We start from the raw sequence: 23,949 nt of genomic DNA, 5'->3' as shown, positions 1-23,949 counted from the left end.
ATACTTAACCTAATGCCTTTATTGACTAGATTGTGTGTATAGAGTACACTTCTGGCGAAATAGAATTCAGTTTTTCCTTCAACTTTTCTTCCATTTTTTTCAATGTTGCAAGCTAGCATCTAGCAACAACTGTCTGCAAATTGTGAGCACATTCTCCCATCCAGTGGCGGCGCCAGCCCCGGCGCTGTTGCAAGAATTAAGCATCACCTTGTTATATAATTGTATCTTCATATCCTACTGTTAGCAAATAAACATACATTAACTTTAAATACATTAAATACATTAACTTTTAATCTTTGGTTAATGAAATATTCACGGCTGTGCTTTAGTTTATTTTCCTTGAGTATGGAAGCTCTGAAATGTGTGAAATTTGCTGTTTTTCGCAGCTGGCTGGCTGGCTCAGTGCTGAACTCCAGGCATTTTGTTATGCATGCATTATGCTCAATGCCCAACCATTTTCCCCACTCAGCATTTAATTGACAGAGAGGGGCCAGTCCTGTTCTGGCCCCACCACCATATATGGTAGTGGCGCCATGCTCAAAGTATGCCTCTCTGTTGAGTCAAAGGCAAGCCGAAGGGGCTGTGCTCCACCAACCCCACAGTCCCTAGTGGTTCAAAAAGGCAGAGAAAGCCAGAGAAAGATCAAATCTGACAACATCACAACAACAAATATCACCAGTCATCATGAATGAGGTCGACTATTTACTCACCATTCACTTCAGCACTTTGACTTTGGAAGAAAAAGTTGAGATTAAGCGTCTAGGGACGCACAAACCTATGGATTTAATAACCCTAACCCAAAATCGCAGTTTCAAACCTGAGTGGTTTCAGAGGAAAACATGGTTAACAGCTAGTGTATCCAAGATGGCAAGAAAAAGCCTTTTTTGCTATCTGTGCCTTCTTTTTGGTGGAGAGAGCATTTGGTCCAAATCGGGATTCTAGGACTTAAAGCATTTGTCGGAAAGGCTTTCCAAACATGAGGGTTGTGGATCTCATGTGGACAGTGAAATTAAACTGGGTTTAATGGGGAACACCAATGTTGTTGCTCAGCTTGATAGCGCATACCGATGCAACATTGAGCACCATAACCAAGAAACCGAGGAGAATAGGTACGTGCTGAGTTGAATAATTGCTTGCATTAAATTGTGTGGTAAAACTGAATCGGCCCTACGTGGACATGATGACGACACGACGAGTCTGTCAACTCTCTGAACCCTGGCATATTCAGGTGCATCTTTAAGACGATGTGTGAGGGAGATTCTAGACTCCAAAGACATTATGATGAGCAGCCCGTATTTAAGGGTCCACAATTATACAAAAGGAACTACACTGTTGCATAGCCAGCTTGTTGATGAGCTACACTGTTGCCTGAGGCGGCTTGTTTATTGTTTAGATGTCTGCCACATCTTTACTATTGCTTTCCCGCGGGGTCTGCTGCACGCAAATTGGATTGGCAAAAGTAGTCACATAGCAAGTGGTAAACAGAAAGCTAACATGTTGGAAATAGAAGCTGCATGATTGCGCCCATGAGAAATAATTCAACATATTTCTTAATCTTAAAATATATTTTGCTAATAGCTGTGTATAGGCTATATCCAACTCCATTCATGATGGGTGTTTTGTTTTGACTGTGGTTCCACAGGTATGCATCTGAGTGTTTTTGACAGTGGCCACACCAAAATGTTGGGGTTAAAAACGCCACTGCTCCCATCCCTTTGTCCAGGTTCAATCCAAGCCAGATCGGCTAATCTAAAATTCTGCAGACCAAAATAAGATTTTGCAAGCCCATGTTTCTTAAGGAACTTCCTTTTCTAGTTTGAAATAGGGGCCACATTAATAATTACAAGTAATTTAATTCAATTCAATTCTATATTTGCTAAAATGTTTTACTTACTTTACATTACTTCAATGATAACTGTCCTCACTGCCTTAGTGAGGTGTGCCCTCTACTGCCACTGCCATAGGAACGGCATGTTTTACTCACTTGATAGGGAGTGGAACGGCTGTCCTTAGAAGGGCTGTGATACCTGTTGCATTTTTGACCCCAAAATGTTGGTGGAACCACAATCAAACAAAACACATCTCCCGTCATAAACACAATTGGATGTAGTCTACGTCAATGAGTTGGACACAGATGTGTTTCTTGGATTTGAACACATTCGAGGCTCAGCCCCAGGGGAATAATACTTTATTATTAATAATATTATTATTATTAATATTATATAATTAATTAATTAATTAATTAAAGCTGCAAGCGATAAACCCATTGGCAAGGTCATGGGAGCTGTCTGAGAATGGTCAAGGGAGTGCCTTGGAGATACCAGGTAGCGATAGGATAGACCTTTGATTTATCAGCTTTCATGTGTTTGGCGTGAATGCGTAAATTACATTTTACATTACTCCAGTACTTGCGTTTTTGCACTGGCTTCCGATTAAAACACGAGCAGACTTTAAAGTTCTATTATTAGCCTATAAAGCGTTACATGGACTCGCTCCCTCGTATTTCGCCGACCTCCTCCAGCCGTATACACCTTCTTGAGTGATTCGTTCACAAGATACAGGGAGATTAGCCGTTCCCAAAATATCTAAGACTACAGCAGATCATTTTGCTACAGCACCCCATCTCTGGAATAATCTTCCGATTCACGTTAGGGAGTCAGATTCAGTCTAAATTTTCAAGTCTCGGCTCAAGACTAATCTTTTTAGTCAGTGTTACGACCGGTCTTAGCCCAGCGATAAACCATCCTTGCTGTCTCTGCCTGGGGGCTGGCTTGCTGGGTGCCTTCTGGTGGTGTGGGGGCTGGGCCGGTGTTAGAAATTATTTCTATAAAAACAGTTTATTATTGCTATAATAAAAATACATTACTGCAGTGTGCTAAATTTACTAATGTGATGGCCTGTTGATAAATGAGCGATGGATCAAGCATTAGTCCCATAGTACGTTGGATTAATACATGGAGAGGTTAAGCCAGGTCATCAAGAAAGATGTTGCAACACACGCTTACACAAAGAGCTATAGTGGAAAAGTACCAGGCTAGGGAGGACATACCAGAGTAGGTATCTTATCTCTTACAGGGTGCTGACTCCACAGATGGGATGAATGGTGTAACCAGCCCGTGAACAACAAGGGATGCCAAGTCTAAACCACGGTTCCTCCCCAACCAAATAGCCAATCACAATCATTTTGTATACTGTAAATGCTTTGTTTGACTGTTTGAATGCATCCATTTTTGGAAGGTTGGTTACAGATTAACAGCTTGCTGACTGATTTTCTTCGCCAAAAGTGGTCCTTGTACAAGCCTAGAATTCTGACATATAAATAAATAGCTAAAAGTAAGAAGTAGTTTGTCTTTTCCTTCAAATAAAGAACACGTTTTCTGACACCGGCCTGGGCAGCTGCACCGGATACAGGAATGCCACTGGCTTGGCATTGGTCTGGTGGCTGGTGTTGGCTGATGGGGGCGATTACCATGCTCTTCTCATCTCTCGGGGTGAGCAGGCGCTGGCAGGTTGGGGCTTGGGCCAGCCGGGGCTGCTGCTGCTTCCATCTCCATGCAGGCGTGTGGCACAGGCTACAGAGACTGGGGGCGGTGGTGGTTGCTCCGGGCGTTATGCGGGTCTAGCTGAAGTCATTGTCTGTGGGTGGGGGGTGCCGTGCGCCGGTGGACGGGTCGAGGCTGGTTCGGCCTGGGTGTTTGGTGTTGGCCCTTATAGTAGCGTGGTCAAATGTTCTGGACACAATACTATCCCAATGGGGACGAGTTGAGAGTTCTTAGTCTGCTGTCAAGCAAAATAGTCGTTTCGGGACTTTTTAAACTGTTCAAAATATCAAAATAATGTGAAATAGTGTACATTTATCTGTCAGTTCATGTTATCATTACACTTACTGCATAAAACTGTTGGTGTTTTCTTCATAGAAACAAAGCATTTGCTGCCTGGGCAGATCGGGTCCTTCTTCCCGTTCAGTGGTGGGTGGTCTCCTGCAGTGTGCGGGCTTGGGTTGGCTGGGGCCTCTGCTATAGGCCCTCCCAGTGCAGGCATACGGCCCAGTACCGTGCAGTTCTGGGATGGTCGTGGTGCTGGCTCTGAGCATCTCGGGTTCATGCTGCTGCCCCCTCTACCCCCCCTGATGTCCCTCTGGTGGGCTGCTTGTGACAGAGTGGATGCGGTGTAAGTGGGCGCTTGTCCTTTAGATGTATTTTAGATGTGCCAGGGGCCTCAGGCCACCCGCTTTATGCTGATTGCTGGAAGCAGCACATGCTGCTGGGCAAGCTTGTCTCGGAGCCCCGGACCATCACCATCACTGGAGCCCCACAAGGCTGTGTGCTCTCTCCTCTACTCTTCTCCCTCTACACCAACAGCTGCACCTCTAGCCACCCTTCTGTCAAACTCCTGAAGTTCGCGGATAACACACTCTCATTGGATTAATCTCCAATGGGGATGAGTCCGCCTACAGAGAGGAAGTTGACAGCCTGGCTTCCTGGTGCAGCCAGAACAAGTTGGAGCTGAACGCCCTAAAAACTGTAGAGATGGTAGTAGACTTCAGGAGAAGCACAGCCCCAACCACCCCCCTCATCATGTGTGACTCCCCAGTTAACATTGTGGAGTCATTCAGATTCCTGGGGACAATAATTTCACAGGACCTCAGGTGGGTAGAGAACATCACCTCCACCATCAAGAAGGCCCATTTTCAAAATCAATGTAGGTTATGACGGTCTTTTTTCTGGTAACCATCACAGACCTAGCTCATCTGACAATGACAAATAGAGCCCATTAGAAACTTCTATTGAGCAAATTGGCAGACACAGGTCTGCTCTACGAATAGGCCTGTGAAGCTTGTCTGTGTAGCCCATGAATTCAGTTGAACAAATGTGATAAGTAGGCCTTAAGAAATACATCTGCAGGGAAGACAGTCTTTTAAAAGTTAGACAGGCCTCATGTTAGCTGGATCTAAACTCAGCACTGGACACACCACACCTCTTGATTATAGGTAAATGGTCATGTTATCTACTGGACGTTGAGGACAAATGCTTTTCTAGCCTTTAAGCTAAAGCTGTCACTTCAATCCCCAGACAAAATACAAGTCACATCAGGTGGAAATCAAGGGCTACGGTCCGATTCTCTACCTTTCCTATTCTTTTTTGTTCAGTCCTACGTGGATTTTAAAGCATTGGATTGGTATAAGCATGAGCTAGAGGGAATGTATTTCTTAACACTAGTCCATTTCTAATAAATCCATGAGGTAGAGTGAACAAGTGCACACTTTGGGGAGAAGGGTAGAGAATCAGACAGCAGCCCAGGTATGTGCACTCTCTGCTTAATTATAATAGAGGATTAGAAGATTAGAAGGACTTGCAGCTGTCAAAGACGAAGGTTGTGCCCTATGGTTAGAGGAAGGAGTTAGGGTAGAAGCAGGCTAGTGAGTCAATTGCTGTCCCTCTTTGCAGATGAGTGTCTGAGTGAGAGAGCGCCTGGCCTGGCACTGGGAGTAGTGGGAAATGGTGAATGGGTTAAGCCAGAGACAGACCCACTCTGCAGTGATGGGTTTCAGTAGGGCGTACTCGCCTCTGGACAGATTAGACAGCACCTAATGCTTCATAAGATGATTACATCTATTTCAGGAGGCATTAGTTCCATTGCAGAGTTGAAACAGTGTTTGATTGACAATTAATTAATAAAGGAAAAGAATAGACGGAAATGGTAAAAGATGTGCAGTGCTGATTGTAGACTGTGTGAGTTGAAAGAGTAATTTGTATGGACCAAAGAGCATGAGACTTACAGGCATGTCACAGTATACGCGCAATGCACACAGGAACAAATCAACCAAAAGATGATTAAAGAAAATCGAGCAGCCATCCATAAAAAATTAACTCACAAGGATTATGTCCCAATAGAGTGGTTAATCCATCCTGGCTACTAATAGGTAACTGAAAGGCTATGCTGCATAAGTCATTCCTTGCTGAGGATGAAGAAGCAATATTTGTGTTTGCAATTAAATGATACTGGGGAGTCTACCAAGATGTGTGCACTGGTATTATCTTAGAGTTTCATGTTGCATCTGACATACCAATGAAGAACTAACAGCAAAACAAGAACTCAAGTCCTGGTTGCAATTTCAACGGTTGCACTTTACATTACACCTTGGAAAAAGTAGGTAATAGCATGGTAATAACCAGTAATTACTGATAGTTACCAGTAACAAGAAAGAATGTTGCCTTGTTATTACAAGATAAGGTGGACAGTAGTTTCCACTTAATTATTTTGCATGAAAGGTGCTTGTTTCCGTATTATTGTTCCACCTTTTCCATATTTTTCTTGAATCAACGGATGAGCACATAAAAAAATGTTATTTATAACCAAGAAACAGAGGTAGTTAACATTAAAATAGTATCCGAACTGGAAAGTCTTATATTACCTATTTACATTTTGTTCTAGTCTTGTATCCTGTCTTAACCTCACAACTAGGACCATGGTTTGTTAACCAAAAACAGAGAAGTTACCAGTTAGTTACTATTTAATAAAGTTATATCAGAGCTGGAAAATGGTATCTGTTTCCATTTTGTTCTACCCTTGTACCTCATCTTAACCTGACAGGTAAGACCATGTTTACCGTCAGTCAGTGGTAATACAGTCATTTCCATCAGCATGCATGCATCCACTACATCATTAACACAGCAATAAGCCATCCAATGGGTAATGATACATAGGCCTAGATGAAGGGTTTATGGATGATTCCATAGAGTTCATGTAAATGTACAATTTCCCTTATTAACACAGAGACTTTGACATTAGTAATAATAAGCTGTCTAGTAGGTAATGTTGCTCTGTAATGTAATTGTTAGTGGGAGGAGAATGAATGGAAGCAACACTTTCAAAACCTTCATATCACACTTGTTGTTGGAGTTGGCTCTTCTATTGGACTGAATACCAACTGAGACTAATGTTCACTTATTATATATAATCACTCATAAAAACGTAATACGGCTAGAGTATCAGTTCTTTAATTTGGTGTTTTGTATCACGGTTGTTCAGTGAGTTGGCTCTTCTATAATATTATGATACTACAATAATGTTTCGCTCATCCATGTGTGACAGACACTCGTACCTGATCCTAGATCTACAGTAAGAATCCCACTATGCTATGACCATGCATAAGTAAGAAATCATAAGGAGTTTACACACAGTACGATACCTGATACTGATGACTCCAGTCTACGTGTTGTCAACTATGCACATGAACATTAACATTAAAGTGAACTCTGTGAAAACCTGGTCATGGGTATGTTGTGCTGTTTTAACAGAACCGTTAGCACACCATTTTACATACATTACAAATAGGAAGAATGAGAATATAGTTGTGTGTGTCAAGGACACAGATACTCTGATTTACAAAATACTATACAAAGCAACCTCCTAGTGAAGGGCAGAGTACCTTCAAATTAACTGCATGGAAATCATCAAACAAATGTATCATCAGACCCATTGGGTAGCTTATTACTCTACATTCAGCGGATGGATGCATATCGATATGACTATAGGTAGCCTATATATAACGACTGACTGAGTAACCATGGTCTTAGTTGTGAGATTAAGATAGGGTACAAGGCTAGAACAAAATGGAAACAGTTAATATCGCATTTTCCAGCTCTGACACCCCCTTATTTCATAGTAACTACCTTCTCTGTTCAAGCATCTTTCATGCAAAATAATGACATGGAAAGTAGTCTAACTTACCTTGTAATAACTGGTAATTGTCCTTCTTGTTACTGGTAACTACTGGTAATTATCATGTTATTTATTATTTATTTATTACCATGTTATTTATGCACCCTTAAGTCAGTAGTCGCAAACAACATAATCGCCTATTCATTGACCAAGACAATAACGGTCATTCACAATGAGGCCTACTGACTAAACTAGATTTCAAAATCTTGAACTGAATGGTTGTGTCGTTATATTGTTCAGCACACAAGTAACACCATAGTTTGAGCATTCAAAACATGTTTGCTTTCCAATGATTAGCCATGAATCAGCACAAGACATGGGTGTGCCCCTATACTGTATAACATCTGTTGCAGGGCATTACGTAATATTCGAAGCGCATGTAGTAAAAGATTAGAAATCTAATCCCTCAATTAAAATCTTTTTAAAAGGCCCCTAACTAAGCCTGCCCATGCGTAAGCTTGAACACACCATACATTAAAAATATTACAACTTGTACCAGCACATTTCAGTATGTGAGCATCCAATCATGTTTCAATTTCATTTCCAAAAGGCCACAAAAGCATAACAATATACTCCCACTTGACAGTTGGCCAACCTCTAAAAGCTTTGTAGTAATATGGAGACAGTTAAGCAAATAGGCCTTGCTAATTAGATCTCAGACTAGACAAGGCCTATGGTAGAATTGAGAATCCTAAATGTTTTTTGACTGTCACAGATACTGTAGCTTACATTTCTCCATCAGAAAGAGCCTTGTCCCCCTGCTGTAGCACAGTCAATTTGTGGTGATATTGCACTCACACCCTTTACTCACCATCACCAGAATAGTACTGTAACAGAACAAGTGTAAACGACCAGGGTGACAGGCTATGTTAGCAGAGCAGGAAGTCTTCGTCATAATTATGTCTTCAGAGTTCTATCGTTATGTCTAATTGTTGGATTTAGAGAGTGAATACCAATAAACGCTGGCTGCAAATGAGAGGGCTTGAACTGACACAATTCATAATGCAGTTAAGAGTTCGCACAGAGAACCTCTAACTTGGTCTGACAACCACAGAAGCGACTATGTAGTATTATTAAAGAGATAAGAATAAATGCATTTAGTTCCTCATACATTGGACATCACTTGGAAATAGGAGAAGGGACTCAATGTAATTTTATCTGTGCTTTAGTTCTTGACATTCAAATTGTGTGCACAAATGTTGCCTGTCCGGGAACCACATGATAAATTGTCACTATATCACTGTATGGTCCATGAAGTAAATACTTCAAGTGGTTGTGAGACAGATCAATGGTCACTGGTGTCCCATTCATGTCCAGTATTTTGACTTAATTATTGATCCGTATGATGTTGACGTAAGTGTTGATCTGTTCATGCATGTTAGCTCCTTATCAAGTGGACACATAGGCTGCTGCTGTGTCCTCCCAAAAACGTGCATTGATTGCAACACTATTTGCTTGTACAATAATAGCTATTAGTAAAAATGCAATGAAAGATATTTGTTCATCATTCAATGCATTCCATCTTGCCAGTGTTTGGGGTCTACCTTGCACTTCTCTTGACTTAGCAGCCACATGGGCATATTTTCCACCTCATGATCAAAACAAAAGTTCAAATAAGAACTAGCCTAAGCCAGGGGGCATCCAGGGTGAAATGTTGCAATTCCATTTTTAGAATTAACTAGAACATGTGATTTATAAAGCTATCAATCAATTGAACATGTACTTCCTTTGTCTCATTGTTTCCCTTTTTGATTATGCACTGCCTAACTAGTGAAAGCCCATTCCCAGATAAGTTCCAGTATTAACCTGAATTGGAGAATGGTCCAGAGGGCAGTCGCCAGAAGTCGACAAATCACAACAAGGTTAGATTAGTGAGCAAAAGGCCATCCCAGTAACCAAACAGGGAGTGTACCTCTCAATAACATAATATAGTTTATGCCAAATGAATGAAGGAATTAATTAAACAATTGGAGTTACTACAGGCTAACCACATTCCCACCGGTTGACTGTCTTGATTCGCTGAAGCTGCATCTATACTTCCGCAAATTTGTTTTTGGGCCTTAACGCCTTGTCTATGGCATCTGAGAGTTTCAATGTAATTTAATAGATAGTGGATGTGTGACTCTGCATAGTTAATATAATACATTCATTTTACACAACACTATCTAAAGAGAATCTTCAAATATTAGAAAACATAAATTGGTGTGTGGTTTGTGAACGGCTAGTTATGCTTTCTATTGGGAATTACATATAGCCCAGCATCTGTAACAAGAGCAATATTTTTGGCATTCATGCATGTAGACATGAGCTGCTTCTGTGGTAATACATTTTCAAACTTGACCTCGGATGGTTTTATCATGAGGGCTGACCATGTCACAAAGCTAAACTTAAATGTGCAGGATGGAACATTCAAGTGTTCTCATGGCTCTAAATGACTATGTTTAATCAGTAGAAATCAGGGAGATCCCTTGAAATAAATATTTCATTGACGAATGTTGTTTTGGCCTCGAAAAGCGCATTCTTAAATCGAGTGACAGGTTTGTATACCATTGGCCAGGGTTGGGGGTAAAAATCTTGAGCTGTTACAGAAGAGGAAAAATTCCAAGTCAATGTTTCTTTTGGAATCATTACAAAAGACAAAAAAAAAATCACAGGGGAAGAGCACAAGGAGCACATTAAAAATACCAGAGGCACGTCTACTGCAAAATCAGCAAAGTTAAAAATAACTTTATTTCAGCAAAAGCTCTAAACCTGCTGAATGTACCCACTGCTCAGGCAACGCTAAAGGAAGGTTGAGCAAATGTGACAATAGGCAAACGTCTAGGGATGCAACACAGGTACTGTGTCAATGTTTCCCCAAAATGTACTGTATTCTATGACCTAAGGCCTCATTTAAAAGAGATTAAATGAATCAATATTTGGATTACAGGCTTGCAACCAGCTTTGACGTGTATTATTCTGTGATATTCTGATATTCTGTCATATCAGCCTACTTTATGAAATGCACAATATGGATGAAATATGGCTGACCAGTTAAAAGGGGGCATTGGTTGTTATAACAGCTTACAACATTGACACATTTCATTGCTTTTATAATTACATGGTGGAACATTATACTGTCAAGAACAACAAGGATGGATTGTTTTGTGAATGGATGAATAACAATATCCTGCTGACTTACCAAGTAATGCTTGGAACAGGCTGCTTCTGAAGATCTCCATCACTCTCTGAATGGCAGTTTTTAGCTGTTGTTCCTCTGGCTTCCTCAGTTTAGAACAGTAGTCTTCCAGTAGGCCGAGGGCCCTAGCTGTGTCTGCAGGAGGGGACAAATTGGAAAGTAGTTTTAGTATATTATTCAATAAGAAGTCATTTGAGTTTCAATACAAATGTCACAAAACACAGTGTTTATGTAAACATCACTCCAAACGTGGACCATTTCACAGACTGATCATTTGGAAAACACTGTTGTTTGGTCTATCTATTTGGTCTATATTTGACCACATCCATCTAATGAATTCGAACAACCATTTCTCACAACATAACAGAAGTCAGCGTCTGAGAAAATACATGGAACTGTGCAAATGTAACCAGGTTGGGATGGTAAACTCGAGATTTGTGTGAGCTCCTGAGCGAAGAAGCAATGGCCTATTGTTTTTATTATTATTGCCTGTTACACAAAACGAGATGAGGACACTCGTGGGTTTATAATTAGCACTCATTCCCATTGCTCATTGGAGGCAGTTTGCAACCATATAGAAATGTTGAGCTTGGATCGAGTGTCTGCTTGGCACGGACGTCAGTGGGCGAGAGACATCACTCTGTCACACTGAGACAGAAGAGTCATCATTGAGCTCAGACCATGTCACAAGGGGAGACCACAGGAAAACAAAGCAATGATTTTTACCCTGGTGGTGGTGGTAGTGGGGGTGATATGCGTGTGCGACAACACTGCACTGTCTTGTGTATCAAACTCCTATAATGAGGACAGTAAATGGCTTGTTGATGATAAGTCCTCTTCTTGACATTACTAATTGATAGCCTTACTGTCAGGCTTAACCTCAACACTACAGTACAACTCTGGAAGGCTGAAAGATCTCACCGATTACTTTATAGACCTGTGCAATTTGGACAGTAGTTAATTTGTGCTGCAACATAATTACAGACCAGTGGCTGTGACCATCTGAGGTCATGCCAGGGCAAGTCTCACTAGAAATCTATTTATACTTGCTTTGCAGACTGAAATTACATTACAACCACAAGGCTTAAAATATACTTTGTCAATTACTTAAATATGTGACCGCACACATCCCAGGGCAACTTCCTATTAAACGGCTAGACCAACCTAATCATCTGGTTTATGTTTTAATGAACCTATCCACAAAACAGTATATACCTTGCGCATAAAAAGAAGCCTCTTAATTACGCTCGTGGGCTACGTCATCAGATTGTCTGTTTCAGGGCTACAACGCTTGCAGCACGTGAAGGCATGTTTACATAAATGCAATTATATTAATTTCAACGGGGGGTCAACAGCCGTTGGAGAGAAAGTCAATTCTGCCCTGCTTACATTTGTCTACAAACTCTACATTATAGGCTACATGCAAGGTGTTGGAGCCGTGGAACGACTAACCCCAATCTGTGACTACGACCTACAACATAGTGAAAGTGGCAAGACACTTGTCATGTCCTTATTAAACTTTTCTACTGACCTTTTTTTCTGACAGGCATGATAATCCGTATCTCGAGGATTTACTCTTGCTCCAATAACATGTTTGTCGTCCTTAATGCTTCCAAGTTTCAGGCAAAAAATAACCGCGAGGCATTTAATGGCTCCTGTCCTCCTGTGCTGTCATTTGCAGACAGAGGCAGTGGCTTTTCAACTTCGAAATGTTCAATTTTGCAGCATTAACATAGCACGGTTTAAAACGAGTACTTGACAAAAACGAGACAAGTACAGAAACATACAACCATCGACGCACAGTGCGTGGCTGTACGAGGCTGCTATACTGGATCATCCAGCATCGCACGATCCAGTATTCGATACAAAAAAGTATAGCGCATATGCCCAGTTATTCATTCCCAGTCCTGAATGCGTTGTCAGAGAATAGTAACGCAATGGAAAAAAGTGTGCAAAGTCTTCTAATTTGTGATATTATTTAGTTAAAGGTAGGCTGTAGCTTGTATTATACTCCACGAATCTCCAATGAAGATGTGCTGACAGGTGCAAATGCAGGACTCTCTGTCTCCCTCCTGTCCACTGTTCCTGTCCTTGCAGATAGTTGTCGAGGAAGAATGTCGTAACATAGGCATTGCCTGTGCGTGCTCGGCCAATTCTGGCTATATAGAACTTTTTGCCAACAGCAAGATTTATAGAATGTCTCCTCAATATACAGATGTCACCATGGTGTCAACGTGTGATGGGGCAGCATTTTAAGAAAATCAATGGCAGTCCACAACATCTGTAAGCATGTGGATGTGGTGTGTAGAACAATAAAGTAATCAAATTAAATCTTGTCTAAGTTTGACCATTACATTTTAATGGGGAGGGACATTTTCTAGATGTTAACTAAGCAAGTGCTAAACAATTGGCCAAGGTACACACACACACCTAATAAGTACTTCACACCTAATGAAAATGTAAAACAAAAAGCAGTCAACAACACATCCTCTACTGTGACGCCACAGTCAACTGAACTAGCAAGCTGTGTGTATTATTACTAGCTAACATAACAACATGAATTGTTTGCCTCTAACCAATCATTGGGATGTGGATGTCTATATTGTATAATGATGCATGATGTCATTAGCTGGCTAATATTTATTGCAATTCACATGTCCACAAAAAAAATGTATTTTGATAGTGCATTTTATCATTTGCTATAGTAACGCAGCTTGAGAGAGCTGTCCTGATTTGATTTGCATGAGCCTCTGTATGCTTTTTCCATGCGTCAAGCCAGGTCAAGTATTCATAAACTGAAAAATACCTCAATACAGCCAATCGCATACATAATGACAACCAATTAACTACTTAACGGAAGACAGTGCAAATATCGATAATTCCTCTGAGCTAATTCTCTCATGTCACAGTGCGACGCCTGTAGGAAAATACCTGCCAGCTTGCCGTGAAAACGCATGGCACTCAATTGCCCATCTATTTTACACATTTCGGTTATTTCTTGCGAAATAACATCTGAATCTTCCTCTTGAAAAGAACAATGTATTTGGTTTGCAGCTGCTCCATCACATCACCACGTTTTTAATCCCCCATGTCAGCAGCAGCAGCAGTACCATCAGTTTTACCTTAGCAACGAAGAGGTTGGTAACCAGCTATCGGCCTTGATTGAAAGGATTCGAGATCCAATGGGAGGGTGTCTGGTGTGTTTTTTATTCGCGCCAGGGTCTACTGACCAATAGCAATGATGGGAATTGAAAAAGGTTAGAGTTGAAATGTGGCACACGTGATTTAACATGGCTGCGCCCTTACACAAAACAATGATGAATGACAGAAGAACACATTAAAACGGAGACACTACATCACGTATATTAGGACTAAGATTCCACCAAGGTAGGATTGAATACTCATACAATAAATACATATTTACCCACTCTGACCGTCTGCTTCCAATGTCATAACTATTAACGTTTTCAGTTGTACAATACAGATAAGGCTTAGGCATTGGTCTGGGGTCAGCTGTCTACCTCTATCAGATTTTTTTTTGTAGAGCTTCGTTTCATCAGGTTTCATTGGCTAAACGCATGCATGTTGTTCACAGATTCGTATTTTAGCCTACTGTTTGTTCATGAATAGCTCTGATTATTGACTAGCTTCAAGTCGACGGTTGCTTGTTTCACACTGCGCGGTCGAAACGTATACTCAACCGGAATGGGCAGCTTGTATCGATGGGCCTCTGCAGCCGTATAACGTTGCTCAATCCAGACGTTGAAGGTTCCGGTGTACTTCTATATGTCTTCTAGTACCAGCCGGCAAGTTCAGTTGTCAGAAATGTGGCCCGTTTTTTAGAATTAAACTCCTTATCCTGTTAGCTTCTTATATGCTAGTTAGCTTTAGCCACGGCAGCCCATGACATTGCTTCTTGTCACGCCTGACGTCGGCTTCCGGCACCTGAATATAACCAAAATGTCATGGGATGCTGTGGCCGAAGCTAACGAGCATAGGCACGGAATAAGGAGTTTATTTAAGAAACTGAGCATATTTCTGACAATTTTTCTTACCGGCTGGCACTAGGAGGCATACATCCATACAAAGAAACATTAAAAGTTTGGGTTGAGCAACGTTATAGGGCTGCAGAGACCCATGTCAATACGAGCTGCACCAGCCGGTTTAATAACCTGCTTCGACGGCGCAATGTGAAACAAGCAGCTAGTTATTGACATGTTTCACCCTACAGGCTAGGGGGGCACTGGTTGAAGATGTCTGAAAACACCCAAATCGTTACACAGAAAGGCACGGGTCGTACAGTTCCCAGGGTCGTGATGACTGAACTGATGGCTGAAAGGTTTCAACGGCTGCCTAGTCTCGACAGGTAATTTATTATCTGCGGCCGGAAGTCATGTAATGGCACCCATTCCCGTCCAATAACTAAGTGACATCTATGTCACTTCCATTTCTGTTTAGATTCACTCATCACTTAGTTATTATGCATTTCTCGACAGGAAAATGTTCACCTATGGCCCTATATATCTGGGAGGTAATGGGGCATTTGCAGGACTAATTGCCAACAGTTTATATCGGAGGGCACTGAATGTTACTCAAGGGCGCTTTACATCCAGTCTGCCCATGGCTGTCCTTCCGTTCTTGACAACAGTGGCCTTGTACGATGTAGCTGTGTCTCAACCGTTATTGTCTGGTGAGTTTTTGTAGAGGTGAGATGATACTTATTAATAATTGCAGTAAAGTTGGTTTGCTAATACAACCAAAAAACAAAACACAATACACCAAGAGGCATGTAGAACAAGTGGGGTTTTTTTCTCTAAAGAGTGTTCAGTGACTTATAATTCTGCAACTGACATTGTAAGTTTCTTTCAGGTGACCTAAATTGTCCAACCTGTGCTCTGATCAGAGGTGCAGTTGTTGGATTAGTTGGTGCTGGCTTGTACCCCATTTTGTTGGCCCTACCTGTGAACGCAGGCCTTGCAACCAGGTATGCGCAAGTGTATTTTCATGAATACATCCACACAATATCCTCTGCTGATTCAGTAAGTCACATAATTTCTGATTATCTGTTGACAGGTATAACACAGCACTGATGCCAGAGAAGGGAAATGTCCTACGTTTTTGGATGAACCTTACCCAACCGATCCTGAGGAGAATGGGTGCTGTGTTGGTACTGCAGGCTGTCTTTGGCACCTACCTAGGCTCCAGACACTTCAACACCTACTTGAAGTTGCTTCAGTTGTCGGTCTCAGAAAGCAAGGAACTTGAAGATTAATATGCATGGTTTTTAACAACCCTAACATATACTTTTTTATTGTCTATCATCTTCCTGTAGGAAGTATGACCTGTACTTTATCTGAAATCCCTCATGCCCTCGGAGTATTCCTCTGATTGTCTCATCCCACAGCTGTCACCAATGCAGAGTAGTGAAACTACTACTGTACCAGCTTGTGTATACCACCCTTTTTGTATATACCTAGCCAATCCTTTCAGTTCTACACAAGTGTCTAGGGAGTAAGGGCGATGGTTATTTTTGGACACAGCCCAAGTCTCTCAGGACTGTGAATAGCATGCTAGCAAGATCCTAGTTTAAATGTCAGGCTACACTGCAAATTCACACCATAGGTGTAACTGTTTATTTTTGGATAACTATAATGCAATGGCAATTGATGAGCCAATCAATCTCAATAAAGAATCTCAAACTCCATCCCTTCTGATGTTTATTATTTATAAAGGGCTTGGTATGTAATTTATGAAATAAAGAGACTGAAATGGCATCGGTGAAACACAACAGCGTTGATCGTAGTGACCTCTGATTTAAATATTCTGTTATGAGCAAAGAAAATTGCCATCCAAAATGTGAATTTGATCTTTTTGAATTTGTGATTTGCAAATGTGGGTCTTATAGGGATTTTACTTTGGTATGGCATTCATGCACTTTTGACACAGGGACTAAATGTGTAATTATGAATCTGGAATTTATGTCTCAATGCTGATACATTTGCAAGACTAAATATAAGACCAAAACATACCTTATGTGCATAAGAATAGGTCTCAAAGAATATTCAGTGGTCTGACAATTGATAATGCATACAGGCCTGACATGGAAACTCATTGAAAGTTTGAGAAAGATCCTGGCCCACTTCCTGCATTTCAGATGCTAGCAGTACAGATTAACATAAGACATAACAGTAGGATTTAATTTAGATCACTATAAAATGTCCAAATAAGGTAAATAACTTACCCATCAGTTCATGAAGCATGCTAAATAAATACTTGCTTTGCATAGTGCATACAATAGTAATTCTGGACCTTACTACTTGCTATGAGAGCAATATAATTAACTAATAATTCAAAATTTAATCAGTAATGTTTTCTTAGGATAGTTATTCTAGAATGAAGTTCATGCATGATTCATGCACTCCCCAAATATTGATGTATAAAGTGTACAGCTAGTGTAGAGCAGCAAAAGCAAGTTTGATAGCCAGGAAAATGAATCGACAGTGCATTCGTAAAGTATTCAGACCCCTTAACCCTTTCCACATTTTGTTATGTTACAGCCTTATTCTAAAATGTATTCAGTTCATGTTTTCCCTCATCAATCTACACACAATGACAAAACCTGTTTTGGCTTTTATAAATGTTTGCTAATTTATTAAAAATAAAAAACTGAAATATCACATTTGCATAAGTATTCAGACCCTTTGCTATGACACTCGAAATTGAGCTCAGGTGCATCCTGTTTCCATTGATCATCCTTGAGATGTTTCTACGACTTGATTGGAGTCCACCTCTGGTGAATTCAATTGATTGGACATGACTTGGAACAGCACACACCTGTCTATATAAAAGGTCCCACAGTTGACAGTGCATGTCAGAGCAAAAACCAGGCCATGAGGTCGAAGGAATTGGCCGTAGACCTCCCGAGACAGGATTGTGTCGAGGCACAGATCTGGGGAAGGGCACAAAAACATTTCTGCAGTATTGAAGGTCCCCAAGAACACAGTAGCCTACATCATTCTTAAATGAAAGAAGTTTGGAACCACCAAGACTCTTCCTAGAGCTGGCCGCCTGGCCAAACTGAGCAATAGGGTGAGGAAGGGCCATCGTCAGGGAGGTGACCAAGAACCCAATGGTCACTCTGACAGGGCTCTGAAGTTCCTCTGTGGAGATGGGAGAACCTTCCAGAAGGACAACCATCTCTGCAGCACTCTACCAATCAGGCCTTTATGGTAGAGTGGCCAGATGGAAGCCACTCGTCAGTAAAAAGCACACGACAGCCTGCTTGGAGTTCGCCAAAAGGCACCTAAAGGACTCTCGGACCATGAGAAACGAGATTCTCTGGTCAGATGAAACGAAGATTGAACTCTTTGGCCTGAATGCCAAGCATCACGTCTGGAGGAAACCAGGCACCACTCATCACCTGGCCAATATCATCCCTACGGTGAAGCATGGTGGTGGCAGCATCATGCTGTGGGGATGTTTTTCAGCGGCAGGGACTGGCAGGACAGTCAGGATCGAGGGAAAGATGAACGGAGCAAAGTACAGAGAACCTTGATGAAAACCTGCTCCAGAGCACTCAGGACTTCAGACGGGTGAAGGTTCACCTTCCAACAGGACAACGACCCTAAGTACACAGCCAAGACAACGCAGGAGTGGCTTCGGGACAAGTCTCTGAATGTCCTTGAGTGGCCCAGCCAGAGCCCAGACTTGAACCCGATAGAACATCTCTGTAGAGACCTGAAAATAGCTGTGCACTGACGCTCCCCATCCAACCTGACAGAGCTTGAGAGGATCTGCAGAGAAGAATGGGAGAAACTCCCCAAATACAGGTGTGCCAAGCTTGTAGTGTCATACCCAAGAAGCCTTGAGGCTGTAATCACTGCCAAAGGTGCTTCAACAAAGTACTGAGTAAAGGGCCTGAATACTTATATAAATGTGATCAGTTTTTTATTTTTTAATAAATTAGCAAACATTTCTAAAAACCTGTTTTGGCTTTGTCATTATGGGGTATTGTGTATAGATTGATGAGGAAAAAAATATATAATCCATCTCAGAATAAGGCTGTAACATAACAAAATGTGGAAAAAGTGATGGGGTCTGAATACTTTACTAATGCACTGTACATAAATACAAAGGGTGGATGAAATGTTATCCAAAACCACACTGCAAGTGATGTTACATCATGCTCTTGTAATTGTAATACTGAAATGTTACTCATCAGTTGTCCTGTCATTTGTAGATGACATGAATGCTTACAAAAAAGGTTCTGTATAAAACTGATGGGAATTCATCTAGTTTAATGTGATCTTCATATGATGTTATGAATATAATAAACATTGCCAAATGTGTAGCAAAAGAAAAATCTCTGAAAGAAAAATTTGTTTTCAATGTCAGTGTGGCCCTCTTCACAATCTTACTACATACTCCTTTTATCATACACAACAATATATCACCACCATGCCATTCAGCTCGACAAACTAGATTCACATACCACAGTGAAACGTTTAGACCTCAAAAGTCAGCAAGGTGAATCCCACTTTGCACACCTACTGCTGTGTAGATCCAGCTACAGCATATGCCTCAATACTATTGGAAGGCTGAACACTATCCAAAAATGATTTCCCATTGAATAATTTAGGTTTAATATATGCTCCACAGCTTTCTTATTCATTTAGTTATGAAACATACAGATAGCATGAGACATGGTCTCCTCTGTACATTTAACTTATTGAGATCAGATAAATATCACCAAGTACATTGAAATCAGCCTTTTGCATTATGCACATAGAGTATGTTTTGCCTCTCCACTCAAATGAGACTTCATTGACTTGTTTGGGACCCTTTACCACACTTTCTCCTTTTTGTTCAGGAATAGATAGAACTTTGTCTGCAGAAAGAGCTTGCTGTTTGAAAAGAGAAAAAGAAATACATTAATATCAACAGCATAAACAGGCATAATACATAACTGAAACGTGTGTATAATCAAAATAATATTTATTGTGGAACAGTTTACCCACGTTCCTTTCATTTAGAACAACGTTGGGACACCAACTGCATTTCCTGGCACAAAATTGTGTTGTATTATACATTACATTCCTCAACACAAATTAATAACTCACTTTATACAGAAGTGTTGAGGTCAATTTGTATGAGGTCACCACCTCAAATAGATAATTTGGCTGATTGTTGATTAAATGGTTACATTCCAAAATGTCAACACAATCAAATGTTAAGTCAGGTTAACTTGTGAAGACGTACAACTTCTAATATTGTCATTGCAATGAGTAGTGGAACACTTGCCATCAACAGAATATTCTAAATGAACAACACTTTTCAAAAGCAAAATGTGTGATGGAATACCGGTAACGTGGTCACTTACACTAGGTTATACTACCTTTAAAAAAAATACCAGGCCATGTTGGCAGCAGCTGGTCCCGCCTCTTCAGCTTCCAACAGCAGAATCCACTTTAGCATAAAGAAAAATAGGGGCGCTAAATGAAAACATTCTTCAGCAGAATGGTGGCGTTTCACAAAGACACAAATTTTAAACAAAATTTAAACTAGATTTATTTTTTTCCAGTTCTGGTTCAAGAGCCAATTTAAACTAATATGATTAATAATAAACAATAACTCTTTGTGAAACTTCACCTTATTATTATTTACAATGTTTTTACTTTTTTTTAGCAATTTTAACACTATCAAATCTACCATGTTCCCACTCGTTAACATTTAGGAGTGAAATTATTTACATGTTAGCTGCTTCATGCACAGAGCTTAATAAAAGAAAAGTATTTCAAACAAATTGAAGTAACTGATCAAAAACTAACAGGGAAACATCTCCGGGAAAACACTTAAAATGTACTTTAAAAGCCGTTGTGGGCATTGAAAAGGAAAACTGAAAATAAACTTTACAAAAGCATACAAATCTGAGCATACATCAAACATCGGCTTTCTTGAGCTGATCCTTACCATGGAGCCAAGCAGACAAGATGTTCTGTAACCCATTCATCCCGCATTGTAGAACAACCATCACCTAGAAGAAAACTGTCAACAGGTTTAGCAGTAACGTGTATCTCAAGTCAATTGGTTTTATAAGATTTTACACACATGCTCATTCAACATTTCTTAAGTAATGATCTAAAATAGTTTTAACTGTGTTCATCAAATCCCCTGAAGTTAATGAAGTTCAGTCTCATGATCTGACAACAGAAAGTACTTGACCCTACATTTTGAGTGATGCGCTTGCACTCTCTGCACACTTAGTGCAGAACTCCACTGAGACATGGTTCTTGTCCACGTGCAGACAGACTCCACCGGATGTCTCTTTCTCCTCCAACTTCACGCGTTTCCTGGGTAAGGCATAATCATGATCATTGTTATTGGACCCCTGGAAAAGCGAGGAAGATAATTTCATGCCGTTCACACCGCTCAGCCTAGACAATAGCTGGGCTAACATGCTTTCATTGGCCAGCACAGCTCTCAGGTACCTCGTCTCATCTTCTAGTTCTTCCACCCTCTTATTCAATAGGACATTTTCCTGTTTGAGTGTGCGGTTTTCCGACGACAGAGACTCAACTTTGTTCTCCAATCCATTGACAAATTCTTTCTTCTTCAAACGATTAATTCTGGCAGCAATGGCGTTCTTGTTGATCATGTGATTGTGCCCCGCCTGGTCATCACTGCACTTAATTTTGTGAGCAGCAGATATTCTCTCAGGTGAAGGGGTCATCGGTGCACCAATTCCAGAATCTTGATCCGTAGAATCACCCACACCAAATCCCATGTCAAAAAGAGGGGATACTGCATCTCTTTCAAACGTCCAGTTTAACTCGTTTATTCCAAATAAATCATCCAGCTCTAATCCCATGGCATCCATATTCTCTGATAATAAATCTTCAGAAGGACTTGTTGCAACATTTTCAGTCATCTCAACAAAGTCTGTTACTTCTACTTCAAGTGGAAAATCTGAAGTTTGCGCCTCTGCATTGTTGTTTTTCGTAAGGGCTCTTCTTCTGGTGATCATTGTTGCTTTTGATGAACACCACCAAGTTATTCCTACTGCAATCTGGACTCTGCTTGGATGATCTGTGGGGATACACAAAAAAACAGGCCCTGTGTCTTAGAAACAAGCTTCAGATATTATCTGTAAATCAAACATTTGAGAAACTGTGACCAAGTATATCACTTTTGCCTCTTGGGGACCTCTTATGGGACCTACGCGATTAGTGCCTGAATTAGTGCGCTCTGACGTGAGACAATGGGGGGAGACCCTTGTTAACAACTACAATCTTGATGCCCAACACAACAGAACAAACCTCACACCTCTTTGGTTATGATTCTGTCTCTGTCCGTTTGTATGTCTCACACCTTTTCTCCAACACCACTAGGACAATTTTGATTAAACTTGGGTGAATTGTGGGTCTTGCCATACAGATGCAGCATATACGAAATTACACCGATTGGCCCAATTTCTATGAAACTATGGTGAAAGACGAGTCTTGCCATAGAGATCGTTTTGAAGTGGCGCCGATTCATCATTAAAAACGTCATAATAGGGTGCAATGTGGAGAGCTAGGAGTGTAGCCGAATGCAATAGGCCTATAGCCTAACGAATTTGGGAATCATATTTTGGGAAATCAACAAACACTAACTTGTAAGAAGCAAGACCAATAATGAATCAAATAAGCACTCCATGTTCTGGTAACTTTTCAGTCTGGCTACAAATGCAGCTGTAGGAGTGTAGCCTAATGCAGTAGGCCTATAACCTAACGAATTTGGTAATAATATTTTGTGAGTGAAGTCTTATCCATCATAATTTAACTGGCTTATATCAATATAGAAACCAGAATTGTGTAACCTAGTATTAGTCAGTCGCATTTGTAACCAAATAATTTGCCTGTTGGTGAAATTTGATTTGAAGTAAAGGCTTCTTATATCAACAGAGTTAGTACAATAGTAGCCTAATGGCGGCCAAATGTTTCTCTTTGGTCACAGAAGGTGATTGCACCAAGAGAAAAGCCCTCCCTGTGCGCAACAGGGACACAGCGCTGGAAAACAGAGACAAGTGTCATAGTAAAAAGTTCACGAATAAACGTCTTAATTCATTCACAGGCTTTTCCATCACTCCTATTAATAGAGGGGCGCTACATCATTCGTGGGGGACAACATGTTTACTCTTCACTTGTTCATTCTGTTGTGTTGGGCACCAAGATTTTAGTTTACAAAAAAGATCAAAGGACAAAGTTCCACGTCGAGTACACCATTTAGTTACATTGATACATGCTGGTAAACATACAAAGTCAGCAAACAATAACAACTCGCTAGGTAAGCTACAGCCAGTATAGGCGCCTTAGTTAGCTAGCTCACTCAATTAAATTAGCTGGCTAATTAGCTAGGTAAGAGATCTAACATTACTTGTTGTTCAACGGTCTACACGATACCCATGCTATGTTGAATTAGCCGCAATTAGCCGAATCTAGCCGCACATTTGTTACATACATGTTGTTATATCACATCCAAAACTAGTTAGCTTGCGAAGGGCAATGACATGGCGTTTTCAAGCTGTCTACCCAGCTACGTACTACTAGCTACCTAGCTAGCTAAGTGAAACTCTCAAACTTACCGTCGTCTCTTGATATTGAGTCACTCACTGGAACAGTTTTTTTTTTTATGTCTCACATTATTCTAGCAACCTCTCGTTGGATAATATACTTTTCGTATTTTAATAGTTCTCTGCAGACTGAAAGACTACATCAAGTTGGGCACAAGTGGGAGAGCGAACTTTGAAACGTACAAAGAACGTAAAATACATTGCAAAATGGCGAAACCGGGTTTCTTTTTTTTCTACTAATTTCCGGTAGAACAGAGACCTCGCGACGTATTGCTGCCATCAGCAGGTTGGGAGTGAAACACAAAGCAAAGCCAATGAGAGGAAGTAGGTTTCATCCTCTTTGCCAAAGCTCACTCAAAACCTCCTCACTGGCTTTCAAACACCATAATGCTGACTCAGTTCTACTACTCTCTGTATGTCTGCCACTAGTCATGTA

The 23,949-nt window shown here is 40.7% G+C and overlaps 3 protein-coding genes across 5 annotated transcripts in view; 1 reads left to right on the top strand and 2 right to left on the bottom strand.

Annotated features, from left to right (window-relative positions):
• Positions 1-12,814, bottom strand: part of dlg2 (discs, large homolog 2) — a 177,261-nt gene extending 164,447 nt beyond the window's left edge. For both annotated transcript variants that reach the window (XM_083665055.1, XM_083665051.1), the window contains exons 1-2: positions 12,435-12,814; positions 10,907-11,038 (exon numbers count right to left, since the gene is read on the bottom strand). In XM_083665055.1, the coding sequence (XP_083521181.1) occupies positions 10,907-11,038; positions 12,435-12,453 (151 nt within the window). In that variant the 5' untranslated portion in view covers positions 12,454-12,814. The remainder of the gene's footprint in view (positions 1-10,906; positions 11,039-12,434) is intronic.
• Positions 12,815-14,147: 1,333 nt separating this feature from the next.
• tmem126a (transmembrane protein 126A) lies at positions 14,148-16,607 on the top strand. Of its 2 annotated transcripts, XM_083665451.1 has the most exons (5): positions 14,148-14,290; positions 15,135-15,269; positions 15,400-15,593; positions 15,773-15,887; positions 15,977-16,607. In XM_083665451.1, exons 2-5 carry the CDS (start codon positions 15,157-15,159, stop codon positions 16,173-16,175), a joined length of 621 nt encoding a protein of 206 aa, XP_083521577.1. In that variant the 5' UTR covers positions 14,148-14,290; positions 15,135-15,156; the 3' UTR covers positions 16,176-16,607. The 2 variants fall into 2 exon arrangements, with proteins under 2 accessions (XP_083521577.1, XP_083521578.1); XM_083665452.1 differs by lacking the exon at positions 14,148-14,290 and having other exon boundaries at positions 14,486-15,269.
• Positions 16,608-19,880: 3,273 nt separating this feature from the next.
• Positions 19,881-23,699, bottom strand: crebzf (CREB/ATF bZIP transcription factor). Its single transcript, XM_083665450.1, is given in 6 exon segments — positions 19,881-20,353; positions 20,355-20,368; positions 20,873-20,892; positions 20,895-20,947; positions 21,130-21,988; positions 23,526-23,699. Coding segments are annotated over 5 exon segments (954 nt in total). The 5' UTR covers positions 21,927-21,988; positions 23,526-23,699; the 3' UTR covers positions 19,881-20,283.
• Positions 23,700-23,949: the final 250 nt, after the last annotated feature.

The sequence above is a fragment of the Argentina silus genome (assembly GCF_951799395.1).
Source record: "Argentina silus genome assembly, chromosome: 2".
NCBI classification, from domain to species: Eukaryota; Metazoa; Chordata; class Actinopteri; order Argentiniformes; family Argentinidae; genus Argentina; species Argentina silus.
Note: the sequence above shows the minus strand (reverse complement) of the source record. Positions and strands in the feature narration are given on the sequence as shown.